The sequence below is a fragment of the Lotus japonicus genome, chromosome 1 (assembly GCF_012489685.1).
Source record: "Lotus japonicus ecotype B-129 chromosome 1, LjGifu_v1.2".
NCBI lineage: Eukaryota > Viridiplantae > Streptophyta > Magnoliopsida > Fabales > Fabaceae > Lotus > Lotus japonicus.
Window position 1 is genome coordinate 90,050,941 of NC_080041.1, and position 19,929 is coordinate 90,070,869.

General features: G+C 37.7%; 1 protein-coding gene across 1 annotated transcript; it reads right to left on the minus strand.

Moving 5' to 3' along the window:
* Nucleotides 1-2,066: 2,066 nt before the first annotated feature.
* LOC130727649 (uncharacterized) lies at nucleotides 2,067-16,151 on the minus strand. The gene is made up of 22 exons (XM_057578842.1): nucleotides 15,087-16,151; nucleotides 14,008-14,123; nucleotides 13,181-13,389; nucleotides 12,380-12,499; nucleotides 12,077-12,205; nucleotides 11,871-11,996; nucleotides 10,823-10,878; nucleotides 10,621-10,720; nucleotides 10,415-10,532; nucleotides 10,112-10,321; nucleotides 9,665-10,001; nucleotides 8,344-8,437; nucleotides 5,806-5,914; nucleotides 5,316-5,587; nucleotides 5,029-5,156; nucleotides 4,657-4,891; nucleotides 3,918-4,106; nucleotides 3,500-3,789; nucleotides 3,133-3,340; nucleotides 2,782-3,024; nucleotides 2,542-2,630; nucleotides 2,067-2,452 (listed from the first exon to the last, which is right to left on the minus strand). Exons 1-22 carry the CDS (start codon nucleotides 15,899-15,901, stop codon nucleotides 2,305-2,307), a joined length of 4,341 nt encoding a protein of 1,446 aa, XP_057434825.1. The 5' UTR covers nucleotides 15,902-16,151; the 3' UTR covers nucleotides 2,067-2,304.
* Between the last annotated feature and the right edge of the window lie 3,778 nt (nucleotides 16,152-19,929).

The following is a 19,929-nucleotide window of genomic DNA, read 5'->3' on the forward strand; positions in this document are numbered from 1 at the left end:
TGTAAGACAGGAAACGAATAAGAATAAAATAGTTTGTAAGAATATGGCTTGACATTGTGTTTTTATATATCAGTGCGTGATGGAATCTCATCTTACAAAGCTATAGGCGATGCGTTGGAATATATAGATTGTAGATATGCCCCAAATTTACTATTTGGTACACTTCTCATATGAAGATGATAATAGTCATGTCCTTTTTGGGGGTCTTTGGATGGTAGAAAATTATTATTTGATTGTTAAGAGATGACGTCCATTCTATTTCTCGAATGAAAGAGGTCCAGAAGTTTGCAATTTGGGTTAAGATTCCGAACCTTCAATACTGTCAGTTTCTTGCATGCGTTTGGGGGAAAATTTGCTCACATTTGTGTGGAGATTAATATATGAGAAAAGTTACTGCCCAAAATCAACGTTTAGTTCTTAATCTTGAGTATGAGGTCTTGCCTCATTGCTTGCATTGTGGAAAGTATGGCCTGTCTGTAGAGTTCTGCCCAGAACAGTCCTTGAAACCGGTTTGGGTACTGCGGGGATAAATGTGAAGCAAGCTAAAGTGTTTTTGACGATACCTCTGAGTGAACGCCAACTAGGGCTGGTGAGGAGAGAATTGTAGTTGAGAAACATTTAGACCTGTTGTCAATGATGTAGAGTTTTTAACATGATGGAGGAGGTTAAGGACAAAACAAAGTACGACCTTTTTTACCTTAGATAATGGTGAAATATAGTAAAACTACATGTGAAAATAAAAGAGATGTGGGGGAGAGGGAAAGTTTACGTAAGAAACAAAACTTTACTTTTGCTATTAAGGTGGAGAACATAGTGGCGATCATTTATGTGACGAGGCTCCACGTGGAAAGATGATTAGAGGTGGGGGTGGAGAACATTGATTTGTGTGATCCAAAACAAACGACATCATCTTTGTGACTGAGAGGAGATCAAAGGATTTGATGGAGCTCGACCTAATGGTGTCTATGGTTGTGCAAGCGTATCAATGGTTGTGGAGGGGGGCAGAGAGGGTTCATCGCCTAACGCGCGATGCTATTGGTAGAAAAAAATTGATGGCGGTTTCAATGGCGGATTAGAAATAGAGATGACGTAGAAGAGATCACAAAATAGGACAACTGATATTTTCATAAATTAGTATGTTCAATATAATAAACCCAAACTTCATTTTTATATCATATCCAACGGTTTTCGTAAAACTAAACTACATCGAATCACTTTTTTACGACACAATGTATACAAACACATTATAAAAAGTTATTCAAGTGTCGTGTATCACAATAAAAAACCGTAAAAACTTCATAAGCTACTATAAAGCTAACTGAGTTGAGGATGTAACCCTTGACTGCTTAATTTAGGGTTTTATTTCCTGATCTAGAAATTTATATTACAATAGAGCGAAGTTTTTCTCACAAAGGGTACCAACACAACCTAATACACCACCCATCTTAGTCATTAAAACATGAATATTGCAATTCTATCTTAAATTTAACGAAGATAAAGCATGTTGAAAGCTTCGAGCTCAAGCATAAGAAACCAATAATACATGGTTACAGAAATGAACCATTTTAACCGGCCCCATGATAGGCAGCACAAGTTCTCAAACCTATCATCCATTTGATCAATTGAAGTTTATTTTAATTTTAATTGGATTTGCAAGTGAATCACTTTAGAAGATATAGGTAAAGCCATCATAAAAGTTGATTGAGAAAACTGTTGAGACTACATGCATAAAACATGTGTACAAGAAACTATGACTTCTTTAAATCTCAACTATTTATTCCTCAATCAATGGTTGTGTTACTTTATCTCGAAAATGACTCCCTCACAACAGTGGAGCTAAATTCATTTGATGAGGTACAAAGTCCGTAAATTTTATTGTAGAATTTAAGTATTTGGTTACATCAGCATGAAACAAACAATAATAAAAACCAAATTTGACGGACAAGTTCGCATTGCTGAATTTACTTAACTTTTAGGCATATGCCAAGTGAGCAAAATTTGTAGTCAGCAATTACAACATAACTCTAAAGAGTGCTTAGTTACTTGATATTTACACATTATGGAAATTCAAGGTAAAATGATTTCATTTTTAAAAGAACTATTGAACATTAGGTGTTACAGTATCAAATGCCTCTACTTTAGATTTCTGTAGTTCTATTTCCTCCCACCTCAAGTTTTCCTATCATCTCTATGTCAATCTTTGACCTATTCTAGATGACCGTACTCAAATGAACATTCGAAGGATCGATAGAAGAGGAGGGAAAGGGGGGAAGTTAATGTTAAATATATGTTGTGAACATACCATCATGACTGCCAGAACAGCTCAAAATCGTTACTATACAAGGAACGGTCTTGAATTTCCAGATTGGCAACATGCCAATTGATGAGTTGAGACTGGAATAATTTACATAAAACCAATCCAACTGGGAAAATCCACCATTCATTTTCGTCCCTGCATCCCCAAAGAATTGAGAAATAAACAAATGGTCAGATTTCCCCAAAAAAGCAGCACTTATTGAATGAAGCAAGTAATACCCTTACATGATATTCCATGGCTGAATGCTGGGGTGTTTTTTACTGGAAGACGATTGAGAGTTGTAATGAATATATCCACAAAGTAATGCAACCACCTAGTGACAAAGATAATAACATCAGATCCTCAAATAAAACAAATAAATAAACACTCCAAATTACTATTCCACCCTCATAACTGGTAAAAGTGCCGGACAAAAGTACAGTACAAAAAATTACCAATCAGCTGAAAATAGAGAGAAAACTCACAACATTTATAAACGATGTAATGTTCCACAGAGCATAGAGACGTGCTAGGCCTGCAGAACGCCTTGGTCCATGACTGAATAGAGCATTGATTCCAACAGGAAATGGGAGAAGAATGCCAAAAGGTAATATAAACAATACAAGAAAGACATCCGCCAAAGAAATTGAATACAACTGAAGCAGCGTAAGTAATGCTAAACTAAAATCTCCTAGAAGCAACATTGAGATCACTAAACCAACAAGATCCTGCAGACACCACATAAACGAAAAGGGGAAAAGTCAGTCTAAAATGATGCAAGCGCAACAACCAGCAACTTTTCCAAAAAGTCAAGAAAAGTTATCATTACAAGATACCTGATGCCCAACAGGTTTTGTATTCTGAAGTATGAAAGAGAGAAAATAAAAGATATCTCTCTTCTCATCAAGCATCTGCAAATTGTTTACATCTAAAACAACTCCATGCATCTTTCGCCTCATATAATTGTCCTCCATTCTTCCACCAGGGCTTAAGTGGGCATTGCTTGCAAGCCCCAAAGGATGTTCCTTCTTGACACTCTGAGCACTGGAAATAAAGATTCACAGAAAGCCAAAACATAAAATATTAAGTGCCATGAATAAAAAATCATTTCACAAATTTCTCCAGATCATATCATTTACAACAGTTACTTAAGAGGATAACATGACAAGAATATGGTAGTATGCCATAAATACGAGGGATTACCGCGATCTTTCCTCAGTTCTTAAAGCCCCGTCGATACTTCCTCCAGCGGGCACAGAATCTCCACTTTCAATAGGATAAATTACAAGCCCATAGTGACAATAGCGAAGACTTGTAGCCTGAAACCAGGCCAGATCAACACGTACACCATGGACACCCAAAGCAGGATTGGCATGAGTCTCAAGCCATCTGAGAACAGGTCGAAATGTTACTCTTAGTCGTCCACGGCGAACTAACCGCAGTTGTGCATTCAGCCCAGCAACCAATCGATACCACGTTGTAGGTTGAACTGACTGCAAGCAATAGTGAAAAATCTGCATGTAATTTGATTTTCCTACGAATGGAACATATGTAACCAGACAAACATGTATCTAAGTATATCAGTACATAAAATTGCATCCGCCAAAGTCAATAAACAAACCTGACTCATGAGGCTGGTAATGATATTATCATTGTGAAGGGAGAATGGAGCCATATAACTACCATCACCTCCAAAAAGCAATGCCATTGGGAACCTTTCATGTAATCGAGGAGGAAGATCTGTCCTCTTTTCATCCCCACCAAGGAAGAAGTCAACATAAGCAAGCATCAAGTCAGAAGTTGCATTTACCTATAAAGTTTAACAGGTCAATTAGCATTCTGACTAAACATTAAATACTTCTTTCTACCTCAAACTTCAATTGAAATGAAAAATTGAAAATATCATAATATTTTATTCCTAGAGAACAACTCTAAAAACTCAAATTTACAAGAACATGAAGACTATAACGACCCTGATATTGAAATTCAGGCACAAATTTTAATATTGTACCAGCTATCAATACGCCCTAATAGTTTTTATCAATGAAAGCATCATGTTTATGAAAAAGTGATGACATTTGATCAATTTCCAACAGTGATTCAATAAACTAACTGGTATTTGATATGACAGATAATAGTTGGTTTTACTGGCATGACACTAACGTAAGAACAAACCCTTCAGTAAGCAGGTATCCCGCTACTCATATGTAACAGACACTTATATTAGACCGTATTAATGCACCTTAAAACAAGATCAATAGAAGCACCTAAACCAACACAATACATTAAGAAACCAATTGAAAGCAACAACTACCAAGCCTTTTGTCAACAAGCTCAACATGCATGTCAACAAGCCAAACCTTGATTCCTTCATAGAGAGCTCGTGACCGGCAAGAACGAAGGCAAGCATGATCATACTCTGATCGAACAAACTCACGCAAACGCTGCAACTTCAATCTCCTGCGCCATTGTTGCCAAGACACTGCAAGCGGATATCCAAGAGCAGAGAGAACACTATATATTGCTCCCTCCCACCATTGATAAGCTGCTATAGCATTAATCTCATCCACAAATGTATTGAACGCACTCTCGTAACTGCCACATTAAATGTTGGAAGATTTCCATCTCAATATTATAACCAATGAACATAAATTAATCTTGTAAAATAGATAACATCCTTTAATTTCAACCACAGAATCAACAAGGATGTAACAGATGAAAGTTTTACTTACACAATATCCTGTATTTGTTCCGAAGGTGTATGTGGCAGATGCCAGGGCTCACTGAAAGTATTGGGTCCCATGAAGTACATCCTATGAACGTGACTCTGGGACTCTTCCACTCTGTTTGTTTCTAAGACCTAGGCATCACATAGCAACACATCATCATTATACCATTAACAATATCTTTTAAGAGAAAACGGAAGACAAAATAAACACTGGTAAGGGGTATGATCATCTTAATCCACAAAATCTAGAATAGGGAAACAAAAAAAGGAACCAATGGTCTGAGAGAAAACCTCATTTAGTGACTCCAGGAAAGGGAAGGAATGATCTATTTGAGAACCCTGCTGGGTGGGAGCTGGTCCTGGTAATTCATCAACCCCAACAAATTTCATTCTTGCGACACTAAGCACCAGTGCTAACAGGATCAAGAGACCGGTAAGAAAAAGACCGAATAACCAGGGTCCACCGAAAGTGTAAATTAGTTCTTCAAGAGCTGTATAACAGTCCGGCATGTGATATCTGTCCGAAACGCATTGATAAGGGCAAGGGGTGTCAGTAATACCACCTGTAACAAAGAAAAAGATGAAAATTTATGCATTGATAAACCAGATACTATATTAAACCCACATAAAAAAACAACAGAAACAGCAATTTCGTGATATTACTATCCAAGAATTTCAATACCACTTTTAAGTTTTCACAATATAGTACGTCAAATCTACATTTGAGTAATGTCTCTTGCATGCCTGTTTACTTAACCATCCATTAAATTATAAAGCCTACCTCGGACTGAAGTATAAACAGCACGATGAGGAAGCTCATGAACAGGACAAATATGGCAAAGTGATTTATCAGATCCAGTAACATTCTTGTAAGTGCCTGCTGGACATTCCTGGAGGCAAGCAAGAAGTAAAAAGCCAATTAGTAGAAATTTAAGAAGCATCAATCGGTCAACAAAAATGGAAAGCAAGAAAGTAGTCCAAGAACGCAAGACAAAAAGCATAAACAAAAGCTCCTATTAATTTAAGTAAGCTTCCTCAAACCCAGGGTTGTCGAAGTCAGTGGCCAACCTGGGCACTAAGGAAGGTGTACGCCAGTAAAATGGCTCACCAGCACCAAGGCAGCCTCACTCATCAATGTGAGTCTTAAGTAGCCACATCAAAATAGGCTCAGGCAATTTGTAACGCAGAACAAGCTTGAAAGTTGCAACTGAGGTTGCAGCCAAAATAATTGGAAAATGCTTTCATCTTTTAAAAACCTTGTAGCCAACAGAATGGAATTAAAAGTAGCACTGGGTTCTACTAAGGCTAGATGAAGCAGAGCAAAACAAAATAAGCAGTCATTCAACTATGTATGTATGGTTCCCAAAAGCAAGTGTAAGAAACAGAAGTAGGTGTCCTGCAACCTAGGGGTTTCATTAGGTGTCTAGGAATCTTTGCCACCTTTCTACAATCTATGAACATTCTTCCCTCTATATCTTCAATACCCAAAAACTGCAGTCAAATTTTTTCAAGTCATCTGCAGTCAAATCCAGCACTCTCAATCTCTGTCAATACTACATTTGTAATTAGCAGCACATTTCAAGCTTCCTGGCTTGCATTTGGTTTAATGTCAGTTAGTAACTCAGAATATTTCAAAACCTGCATTAGTTAACTGACGCAGCAAGTTTATTTAAAATTATGATGGCATGCATGAGACGACTTCTCCATGGTTTTAACTACTTGTATACCAATGAAATGCAGAGATGATGTAACCCATCAAATTTTCAATTTTTTGTGGTAAAAAAATATCCCTAGGCTCAAACAAGTAACTCGTTCACTTTGCATGTTCAACCATACATATCAATAGTGCGCTATTGCACCACAATAGCAGCAAAGTGTTGCATCGAGGCCACTAGTCACCTTGTAGCCATTCCGTCTGCTATAGCACCAGAGATCGAGGCAAACTGCACCAGTTGCAGCCACAACTTTCAAGTCCAGCCAAAAACTAGTTTGCCCCTAATCAGAATAGTACAAGAATGCAATTTTTAGCACTCATTTGTTTGTAAGAAAGGATTCTAAAGAGTTTAAACCCTTGTTCATAGGCTCTCACGTTTGTTTGAATAAAAACCAGTTACCGTCCAACTCATTACTCATTATTTTCCACTTGGTCCAGCCAAAACTGGTACTTCAGTCCAAGTTCTGCATTTTCCAGCCAGGTTCTCTGTTCTTAATCCTCCGTCCTGTTCTTCACGCCTACTTTTCTTTTTTGACTAAACTATTATATTTAAAATATCAAAGGCTTAAACTTATTTAAGTCTTCATTTTTGTCGCTGTGAAATTATCTCATGACTCTTTGCTGTTATTATTAATGAATATTTATGTGCAGAGTAAAACTTTTGAATAACCATGTGTAGTATAAATTATTATACAATACACATGCCTAACATTGCATGCGTCTTTGCCTTTGGGTTAGTTTATGTTCTTGCACATTGTCATGACTCATGACTTTGACATTGGCCTTATGTAGTAGCACATACACCAGGCTCCATTGAAAGCACATGCTCTGGGACCAATGCCCATCAAGTTTCAATGTCATGGTAAAGCCTACGTATCCCAATTAGACTCAGAAGATCATATGACCTACCGCTAGACAAAGGTCTTTCATTAGTGTTGATTTTGATTATATTATTCAGATTACCTGTTTGCATCAACACATCGCAGAAGCATCAACCCTTTTTCTTTTTTTCTTTTTTTGCTTTTGACAACACTACTCTTGCATTAGAAAACAGAAACGTTGACTTTCCAGATCTACTGAAATTGGAGATCACTCTACAGTAACCTCCCCATCCCCCAAAATAAGTAAAGAAGGTTATCAATACCAGAAATGTTATCATATTTTAGATTCTTGTCAACCTGCCACCATTTTGAGGTTAAAATATAACAGTAGAACTTGAAGAAAACCACAAATGACACTCAATTATCATCCACATACATATTTAAATTTCAACCATTACAAGCTGCTTCCAAGTCTACTGTAACTTGACATATTAACATCCCTTTCAAGTATAGGCACCAAAAAAATTGAAGTAACTTCCCTTAGAAATATCAGTATATAACTTTGGAAATGCAATCTATTGAGGTTGAAATAAAATACTGCTTAACCTAAATAATAATGATGACTATGAGTGCTGTACTATTAACATATATAGACAAGCCACCAAGACATAAAATAAGGTCACACATTCAGCTACCATGGAAAGGCGTGACGAGAAAACTAGCTAGAGTAATAAATAAAGAAAGGTAAATCATAAGGGGAAATAAAAATTATGTATATGCACACCTCACAAAATGTACCGTAGAGCCCTTTGGGGCAAGCCTTCCCAGTTGTGGTCCCATTTGCTCCAGAGCCACCCAGGCCTTTACCCTTTCCACCGCTATAATAATCATAAAGTTATGAAGTTCTGAAATTAGCATTATACAGGTGCCAACAGAAGACTTCAAGGGAAACATAGTTGATAGTTACTATTTAAAACAATCATGAAAATTTCAGATTTCAAAATTTGGGGCTGCAATCACCCTTTGGAGATTGGAGCCGAACATATTTCAGTTCCGACCCAGACAAGAATCTTGGGTGATCATGAGATGTTTATCATAAGCATATTCAAGTTTTTCTTGAATAAAAATACACAAGCTAAAATTTTGAAAGTTCAAAGCGCCAACGAAAAGAAAATGAAAAGAAACAAGTTCTCTTCTAATCAACCCCTAACTGCAACCACAACCATCAACAAGAAGGAGTGAACTACGAAGGCATTGACAGAAAACATTTGCTACGGATTTGCAGACCTTGAACATTCCAGGATTTTTAATGAGGTAGCGGCCACTGGGGTAACTTTTAAACCAGAGCAGTTTATATAGTTTGGTTAAAAGGTTCTGACAAGAGTAGAAAGCCCAAATGTAATCAAATTTCGCTATTATTGCAAGCATCTGGTAGGAGCAGGAAGTACACATCTTTTAAGATGTCTTATTTCCCTTTATTTTCGTCTGGGATTGAGTTACATTCTGAGTCTCTCTAGCTAGTTCTTCCCAAGGTATTTTAACAGGAGCATCCATCTCTGATTTGCAAAGGTTAAAAAGTATTGATCAGTCTTGCTTCTTCCTAGTTTCCTTTTTTTAATTTTACTTTTATTCTTGTTTAGTTTTTCCCAGTTGTTGAAGATGACTTGTCATGGTTCCAATTGTACCTTATCTCTTTAATTACACTTTTTCCAAACAAAAAAACAAAGGACATTAGCTAACAGACGATGCGTATCGAAGCTGTTACCATGTTGATAAGGTGAAGAATGACAATCAAATCCTTTGAAGAGGTACAGGGAAACGTGAAATGTGAAAATAACATCAAAGGCAAGTATAGCTGCTTATAATATTCAAAATATAATATCTAACACTTGTGGCTATTTATGGGATATAAAGGTGGCAACATTGTTTTACAAAAGGGGAGAAAAAGTTAGAATTCACAGTTTATCTGACATTTTCAGCAGACAGGAACTTTTATAAGGCACAACAAATGACTTCTAGCACTCTCAAATGCAGCTAGAGACATCGAGCAAATTCAGAGTAAAATAAAATAGTAGAATTGCAACAAAAGCTTAGTAAAGACATACCCAGTCTGAATGTCTCCTTTCACACTAGCAATGGGCAGATATACATCTCCGGTGGGAATGTCAGACCAATGAAAATGAATTCTTCCGCCACCTCCACCACCAGCTCCATTAGAAATGCTATATCCCCCCATACTAGAAAGAATAGCTGATTCACCAATGGCAAGGGTGTGGAGAAACAATAGTATAGTGCCACCAGATCCACCCCCAGGAGCTCCCGTTAAATTGTTAAAAATTGCAAATTTTTCTTTTCCAATTGCTGGTTCAAAATTTCCCCCATCAGCATTTACAGAACCTTGAATTGACAAACTTGACAGAGGATGTTCTAACGATCCAATGACTGCTCAGCAGATAAAACACAAGGATGCAGATTAAGGAAACCTTGAGTTGATAAACATCTTCCATTGTTAAAAAAATAACTTACTAAAACTGACACAAGCATAAGCTTACCTATGATCCCACCCCCAGCTGTGGTACCGGTTGAGCTGCCATTTCCACTTCCACTACCAAGTTCACAGGGCAGGTCTGGAGACCCATAAGAAATGCCACCATGAACACAGTTATCATTATAACATGCATCCCCACCTTTACCACCATGCCCACCACCACTGCCGATACCATTACTTAGAATATTTCCACGGCCCAAACCACCAGTACAGCCTGCGAAATTACTTTTTTAACACAATTAAGTACAGGAAATGCAGAGTTATCTGAATAAGTGACAACAATCTGTTGGACAACAAGAAAGTATACCCATTCCAGATGAAGATATTATTCCAGAAGATTCAACAGTTATGGTCCTTGCCCTATGGAAATGAACAACAGAACCTTTTATAAGGCCTTCGACAAGGATGTCCTCAACCCGGCAGATCTAGAAAAGCAACATGCAGAATTTGTAAGTTTCAACATCAGATAGGTAACACAACCAGATTTATTACAGTTAAAACTTCAGAAAGTACCTGAAGTGTGAATGACAAGGACGAGTTCACATTGCAATCTTCAGGAGGATGAAGCAACTCATAGGGGCAACCTTTGTTGTCACAGTAAAGCTCTGGAGTACTGTCAATCATAAGATTAGAGAAATTTATCAGAAGTAGAAACTAAAGCACAGAATGAGAGGTCAGTAAATGCTGATTGATGACATCCAAATTTAGAACATACACATCATCAGTCGTTGCATTCTCCAATGGACCACGCAAGACAGAACCAGGCCCAACCTACAAAAAATGTCAAAAGCAAAACTCTTAAGTGTTGGAGATAAGCCCAAATACAGCTTATAACCCAAACACAAGCACAGACACTATTATCACATTGGCTGAAGAGAAAATTGTCAAAAACCAAAACAGAAGTGCTGTGAGAACCAAGAAAATCAGAAGAGCAACTAACCCATATAAAGAATGACACAAGGGACCAATTACCAAAATAGTCCAATGCGCCACAAAAAGTATGGAGAAAGATAAGTACCAAATAAATCAAAATATCTTAACTAGATGTGAATAGAGCAAAACTCATAGTAAGGGTAATAATTTTTGACAGTTTTTGCTTTCACAAGTCTTTGAGCATATGCAAAAACAAAAAAAAATTTATGGATTAATTATATAAGTTTTGGAAAGGCAATGCAAGGGAGAAATTTATAGTTGTAAGCTTTAGATGCTTTGTTCTGGCCTTCAGGTAACTTGGTTGGGACAGAATGGTTAAAAAAATTGCAGTAATAGGGTCGGTCGACCTTAGATATGTTTGTGATAAGATTATCTTGATGGCTTCTATTTGGTGTTCGCCTCAAGGTTTCTGAAAGTTTATTTGACAGGTGATCAGATAATTGAAGAGCTTACAGTAATCTGCTTTTTTTTCACGGAACTAGGTCTTTTACCCGGAGGAAAATTCCTTTGTACCATTCCAATAAACTAGGTATTCATGAAAAACTAGTAATATAAATTATAAATACAATAGTGTAATAGATTCTCCTAAAATTAAAAGGAAAAAGACGCAGGATGCAATAAACTAATAATCCGGAGAAAAATGCTCTCCAGATAACTAGTAAAAATAAATAAATAAGAAACAAATGGTAAATTAATATGAAAAGGTTGGTGAAAATAAAGTTAGTCTAACAATAGAGAAATGAGATCTCTTGATTCATTGCTCAAGATGAATCAGATGGGGAAATTAAGTCCTTATACTACACAAATGATCGGAGGTAAAAACGTCTTACATGAATACTATAAAATAGGGATAAAACCAAACGTTGTGCCTCAATCCAATCTCCTGGGCCTGATAAATTAAGTAGACCTTGTCCGTGAACTCCGAGGTTTGCATTAGAATGTATCACAGAAGACCCCTGTTAACAAAAACTGACATGTCACTAAAATGTTATACTAACATGCAATAATATTGTACAGTGAAGGAGTTGTTAGATACCCGGAGAACAATCAAATTACTAGCCTCAAGCAAAGAAGTTGCCACCGTTATATCTTCCCCACCATCTATGAGCATTTTTGAGTTCCACATCAAGAACATTTTTACAGACATGCGTAGAGCTCCATATACCTTTGTCATGCAAATTAAATGAATAAGGAATCTAAAATGACATTACACCATAACTATTAATATAAAAAACGCAGTGGAGATCTGATATACAATCGTTTTGTTTTAGTAGTAGATTTACTCAACAAATGTATCTAGAAAAAAGATCTACTCAACAAATGCTAAGATTCCAGCTACCTTCATCACAGAATCACTCATCAGAAGTTCTTCAGCCCATAACTCGAACTCTGACGTAGCGTAGTGTGGCAGCCCAAAGCTCAAAACTCCACCCTGCAAGATACTTATCTGTCCTTGCACCTATATAATGAATAGTAAAAGGGAACAGATACTTAAACTGATGCCCTCACATGATAAATGAATTTTAAAAAATTAAAAAAATACGGAACATGCATCAAAATAAGGCAGGAAGGAAGAATACCATTTTGGCTGGATAAAAAAATCCATAAGAGCAGAAAGGAAATACAGAGAAAATCTTTTATCAGAAAATATTTTATCAAATCTTCAACAATTTTCTCAGTAGGAGTATTCCGGCTCAGTTGTTGATTAAAAATCCAAACCTATACTGGAGAGTTGCTTCAGCACTTGGCTCCTTTGAGTAAGTAAATTTTGGCGAGCACAAAAATAGCAATGTGAAATACTAAACCCATGCCTCTTTTATTACATTGGATAAAAGTGTAATGAACAGAATTTAGCAGACAAATAATTGGCTAAAACAACATTAAATTCTCTGTTTCAAAGTTCCTGGTTCAATCAGATTATTTAATTGCCTGAATCTTTTTTTTTCCTTCTCCAAATGTTTCATTGGAGTTTTCCACATTTGTTGATGTGCTCATGTTTTTAGTTAATTAATGAATTTCCAAACTGATGTTAGAGAGTGTGAGGAAGTCACAAGAAAAATCAGGGAAAAAGGGCATCAGCAGACAAGGAAGAGCTGAAAAGAGGTTGATTAATGCAAAATCACTGCTGTTATCTACGAACCTGCACACGACTCCATAGCAATGGAACGGTGGCCCTAGCCTTATTACGTACGTAAACGTTAGTCCAAAGAGGTTGATAAGGAAACTCCAATAGAAGTGTCTCTGTATCAGTTGTCTTGTTATGGTTGTCAACAATAAGGCTTCGAGGAACTGCATCATAGAGAGTCCCAGCAGCACCTGCATTTTCAGGACAAGCATAGCTACTACCACCTGAAATGAAGAAACCAATTGTGCTGTCAAGATAACCGATAATATGTTTGGATCCCCAACATAACACAAGAGTAAAGTCATATGAATTTCAGAATTCAAGATCATCTAATGATAGGCCAGAGGATAGACTCCTTCAACAAAGTGATGACCTACTGCCCTACCTACACAAAATCATCCAAAAAATACGATACTGGATAATATGAAAATTCAGGAGTAGACAGTAGTCTTCAAATCCTATTTGTTTAACTCAAGCAAAAATTGATTCTTTAGAGAAACCTAAGCTTTACTTTAAGTGCAATCAGGCCCTCCTCACAGTGGAAGTTCCTCAACTCTGACTCTTCAGGATATTATTCTACCTAAGAGAGATTCATATGTAAAAAGTCAACTACATACTGTGGTCGACTGATGAGAACTAGTATAAATTCTCAGAATTGTATTACATTATCACTTAGCATTTGAATGCACTTGATGTGCAAGTAGCAACTATAAGACTTCATACACAGACTGGGATTATAAAGTACAAGGTCACCCCATATATATTAAGACTTTAGCATATATAAGGACTGTCTGCAAAGTAATTTTAGAAACACCTAACCAGTGCAAAAACATAATCCTCACCATGCACAGAAATTTTGGGCTCATCATGCCTACTGAAAACATCAACTGAAACTCTGCCACCGCCACCACCAGCAAAACCATTACCTCCACAAGCACTTATTATCCCATTACCAGTCCTGCTCTTTAAGAGAAAAATCAGATCAATGACAAAACATAAATAAACACTAGATTCATGAAACGTATATTGCATTGTTATTCCAATCAAGCCCAAGATTAATTTAAAACAATCAATTATTGGTTGTATTCATCTATGCATATAAATAAATATGGACAGAAAAAAAAAATCCATCCAATGAATATTAGTAGACACATTTATTTGAAAACCAACTATGATATGGTTTAGGCTTCGGCAACAGAATCTTACATAAATATAATTGATAACTGGGAATTTAATCGTATACCACTATATCAATTGTGAAAATAATGACGAGTTGCTGATGTTATGTATAGATTCATAGACAACCGCATCATTGAATGAAGCAATATGGAAACTCCATAAACAGTTGTAAATTAGGAAAAAAAAAATGCGAATACGAAGCAGGGCTCTAAGAGCATGGGTTAAAGTTTCAAACAGTAAACATTTGTGAAAGTAGTGCACTTTCTGTAACCAATGCTGTCCTTTCAATAAATAGTTTCTATTCATATCCCATATTTAGTGCCTAGGGGCACAGGTTAGGATGACCAAAACAACATACATACTAGATTTCAAAGAAAAGAAACTTAGTAACTTGTATTAGTTGTGGTCCTTTATTCCACCACACAACATCCGGTGCTGACTTGCAAAAAGTTAACAAAAAACCCTGATCACAAGTATCTTAAATTTACTAACATTTCTAACAACTAACATTTGCCTATCAAAAAAATGTGAGCTAGAAAGACAAGCTAGATAGAATATAACATGTAGACAGAATGTAAGCTAAAAATTGGAAGCAGTGTAAAACATCAAACACACCAAGAACTAAGATTCCAGGATGAATATAAAAATAACGCAGAAAACATATCGGCAAGCTAGATAAACAAACAAGAACAGAATGATGACAAGGTTATGTAAACCAAATGAGAACAAAAAATAATATTACATTCTGTAAGCCTTGATGTAGATGCTGCCTCCGGAGCCACCTCCACCCTTGTTCCCACCATCGCCCCCTTCAGCCAGAAGACTTGCATTCATCTCCACAATCTTATGTATCGTCAACCTCACAACCCCTCCCCCCAACCCACCATACTCACTCTCCTTGCTAGTGGATGCACCACGGCTGCCGAAACTAGATGGGTTCTGCAGTGAAGACCAGGAATAGGCATCCCCTCCCCAAACATCCTCCGGTAGCTTCTTCGTATCCACCAGACATCCAGCACCCCTACCACCGTAGCCACCGCCACCCCCATCAACCCCTTGAGGAGTACCACTCGTCTGAGGAGGAGGATCCCCCGCCATACACGTCGTGTTCACCACCGAACCATTCTCAAAAACAGCATACTCTGACTCCAACTCAAAAGCTCCGGTGACGATCGACGCGTTGCTACCTAAACTAAAATTACCAGTGACATTAACGGTTATCCAGCACCCAGGAATCTCACAATGAAACCTCACCCCAGGTAGGATGTTAAAATTACCCTCCCCTGCTATATACACGCCGCGGGTGAGGTTCGCATCCTCCGTTATCTTACACGTCGTGTCCAGAGTCCCTACCCCGCCGAGATCGTCCACGCATGACACCGACGGCGGATGAGGCGGCGGTGGCGGCGGAGCAGGCGGCGAGTAATCCTGATGAAAAACGCTCCAATCCAAATCAGTTACAGAAAATTCATCGTCACACGCACACTGCCGAGAGAATACAACGACGGCGAAGGCGACGACGAGGAAACGGAGGCGCCGGAAACGATATCGAGCCATTCGCCGGCGGCGAGAGCAGTCATGACAATGAAGGAGGAGGTGAGATTCGGATTGCAGCAGTGGAATTTGATTCAGAAACCAATGCAATGACCGTGTCGGTCACCATTGAAGTGCGTGTGGAATCTGAATCAATCTGAGTGGAAACTGAAAACTGTGAAAATTGAAAACCCTAGAAATCTCAGAGACGCGCGAGCGAGAGAGAAAGAAAGAAAAGATCGAAATGGAAATTAGGGAGAGAAGAAGCGAAACGTTGAAGAGCGAGCTTTATTTAATTCTGGAAAATAAAAATGGAAAGAGGAGGGTTTCTCTACGGTGAGGTTCACGTGAGCTTTGATCTTTTTCACTGATCTTTCTAGCGATCTGAATTTTGATGTGCAGAGATTGGGTGGAAGTTGAGAGCTATTGTGGACTTCAGCGTTGGGGATTTTTTTCTTCTTATTACCGAACCTCACGCGGGTTTTAATGGAGCGTCACGGACACACTCCGCATTGATGAAGGAAACCCATGTGGAATGAGAGAGTGAGAAACGAAGTTATTAGTTGCGTGGAAGTTACGCGCGTGTCGTGGTGAGGGGAGTGCGCGTGTCTTTGAGGTTCCGTCAGCTGAGGTGACGAATGAGGTTCCGCCAACGGAGGTGGTTGATTAATTGTGAAGGAAGAAAGGAATTGGTAGTAGTGTGAGTGTGGTAGCCTTTTTAAGAAGGTAATAAATATTGGATGTCGGTATGAATAAAACAATTTAGCCAACTTTACCCATGTTTTTCGATTTTTATAATTGGATATTCAGTTTTTTATATATTTTTCAAATGATATTACTATTTTTTTTTGAAACTGTTCATAATATTAAGACTAACAAACTCCGTAACGGTCGGTGAACATGCTAAAAAGTCTGCTACACTATTACCACTACGACGAACAAAGCTTAAATTACGAAAATCAAAACAAGAAAACAAAACACAAGCATCACCAACCATTGAAGCCAAATAAGATCTCCATTCACCACTCTTCTTCCACATCTGAAACAAGGAAAGGCAATCTGTTTCCGCCACCGCCCTCTGAAGACCAAGGTCAATCGCCAGCTTGAGGGATCACAAAAGAGCTCCCGCTTCAGCCAAAACCGTCGACTGCACACAAACTTGATCCATAGTCGTTGCAGCAATCACCGCACCATCACTATATCCCTGGCCATCATTCCTAGCCCAGCTCTCCCATCCCTGCCGTAAGATGCGTCGAAGTTGAGCTTGTAGATCCCTGGGCTTGGCCGCTGCCACCGAGAAGGAAGATGACGTTGCTACTGTAAAACCCGAATTGGTTATGGAGCCATTGGAGCCAAGTGTTGCATCCTATTGAGGATCCTATCAACCGTGAACAGATCACCATTAAAAAACTCATCAATTCTGAGCATCCCACACCGTGTATAGGAGCGTGCAAACCTTCCCTATCACCTCTGCATCTATATCAGAGCATAGCTGCTGCAGAAAACTGCCCGAGCTGATTACGTCATCTGAGATATGAACCCCCGTATCAAAAGCAACCCAGGCACGCCTAGACATTGGACAATGCAGAAAAATGTGCTCAATAGTCCCCTCAACACTCTCACAAACTGGACAATCAGAAGAATCCACCACTCCCCGCCTTAACAAGCTCGATTTCACTGGAACCCTCCCCTTGCAAGCCCTCCAAGAAAGCTCCTTACACTTGGGCAAAGCTGTCGAACTCCATAAGCCATTCCAAAAGGACGATGTGAGCTGGCCCATGGACGAGGATGACGATGTTGTCCCTGTTTTTATCCTCATCACAAACTAATACCCCAACTTGGTAGAGTAATGACCATCTTGGGCATCATGCCAAAACAACATATCAGAACCACTAACAACTGGTAAAGAAATTGCCAAAACAGGAGCAACCGTTTCCCGTGGAAATAACATCTCCAGTAAAGAACGGTTTCACCCCCCGTTGAGAGAGGAAATCAGGTGAGCTACATGAGTAATGATATAGTCTGAGGCTACCCCATGATTATAAACCGGAGGAGCCCCATTAGGGAGCCAGCGATCTTCCCATATATGAACTGACTCACCATTCCCAACCTTCTACATGCCACCCTTCTGGAAAATCCAACTAACCCCATTAATACTAGTCCATGCATAAGAAGGCATGTGCCCTCGAGTAAAACTACATATATTCGTATGTGGGAAATGAACATCTTTGAAAATACTCCCAACAAGGGAGTCCGGATTAGTATAAAGTCGTCACCAATTCTTAGCCACTAAAGCTGAGTTAAAAGACTTAAAGTCTCGAAGCCAAGCCCGCCATCTCTCTTGGTAACACACAATTTGTTCCAAGTACACCAATGAAGACCTCTTCTAGAGACATCACCTCCCCAGTAAATACGACTCACCATACTCTCAATCTGATCACAAAGGTCGTCAGGTAGCAAGAAGCACGACATCACATAAGAAGGGATAACATGATGTGCCGCCTTAATAAGAACCTCTTTCCTTTCTCTAGACAAGGATTTCTCCTTCCAACCTTTAAGCTTCTTCCAAACTCTTTCCTTGACAAAATTAAAGATTTGGGTTTTTGACTTACCAATAATGGTAGGTAAACCCAGATACTTGTCAAAACTTTCCACTGCCTTAACTCCCAAAAGTTGTTTTTGATATTACTACTTACTTGTACTTCAATTTCTATTTAACTATCCAGAAATGAAGAAACACACATATTAATAAGTGTAGTTCACGTTAAAAAAAATAAGCGTAGTTAATGTTGTTAATTTTTAGAAAAAATCATTTGTTTTCATATTTTACCCCTCTAATATGTATTTTATATTTCATCATTTATTACTCCAACAATAGTGTTATTTAGAAAAATGTCATTTGATACTCTATAGAAATGCTAAATGAAAAAATACATAGAAATAAATTTTTTCTTCAACATATATAATTAATAATAAACAAATGTATTATATATTAAGATATTATTTAACAATTAATTTCTAATCAACCACTAAATTTATCATTTTTCAATCAATTGTTCACTATAATATTAATGTTACTTATATCACATCCAAAAAAATGTTACTCGTATCACTTAGATTTATTTTTATATTAATTGGACATGTCTCGGCCTACGCAGGGCGACTCGGCCTCTGCTAGCAGGGATCCTCGACTTAGGCGGGTCAACTTCTAACAGTCTAGGTTAGAACTTAAAGTCGGGCTTGATCCCCTTAAAGGCTTAGTAGACAATATAAGGCCAAAATCTAATAGAATTGGGGTTAGGGTTTAGGCTCACTATAAAATGTTAAGCTCTTCATTCAATAAGACGAGTTCTCTCATTTTACTCTTACATCGACTGTCTTTACGACTCTAAACCATATGTTCTAAACCTTAGATCTGAGAGAGTAAGTTTGTGTAAGAACATTACTTAAAGTATTAAAATTCTTTATATTAATTTTGATTACTCATCACAAAACTAAATATATTCGTGTAATTTAATATAATTTGCAATCAATACATTACAAGAATGTTGTCATTAACATCACACCAACACTAATGAAGGAAAAGTTGAGACAAAACGCTATTTAGCACCGGCCTAACAATTAATGATAAGTTGTTGGGAGTTAGCATATTAGCATCTTTTCGCTGGCACTATATTAGTGTCACATAAGTCGACACAACTGACATGACGATACTTAAGGCAAACATTACTGTTTTTTTATAGTCTTAGACACATGAACTGACGTTAAATAACTTTTTTTTATACTTAAAGTATGGCGCTAAGCTTCACATCCAATCGATGCAAACTAGAAAGAGAAAAAAAGAGAGAATTCTTTAGCATAAGTTAGTTTTTGCCACGGTAATGAGGAATTTGTTTTTTAATGATTTTTTTCATACTTCTTTCCACAATCTGCATATACCTAGTTATAACTGACATTTCACAATGTTCAACAATTTTAAACGATTTAAGTATAACTCAACATGAAAACAAAATAGGAAACAAATGACATTATATTTATTCAAATCAATATCA

Coding starts and splice junctions, on each gene's coding strand:
- LOC130727649 (XM_057578842.1), bottom strand. CDS start 15,901: ATGGCTCGATATCGTTTCCGGCGCCTCCGTTTCCTCGTCGTCGCCTTC. Junction 8,438..9,664: donor AAAGGAGACATTCAGACTGG/GTATGTCTTTAC, acceptor TGATTATTATAG/CGGTGGAAAGGGTAAAGGCC. Junction 5,915..8,343: donor TCTACGGTACATTTTGTGAG/GTGTGCATATAC, acceptor GCTTGCCTCCAG/GAATGTCCAGCAGGCACTTA.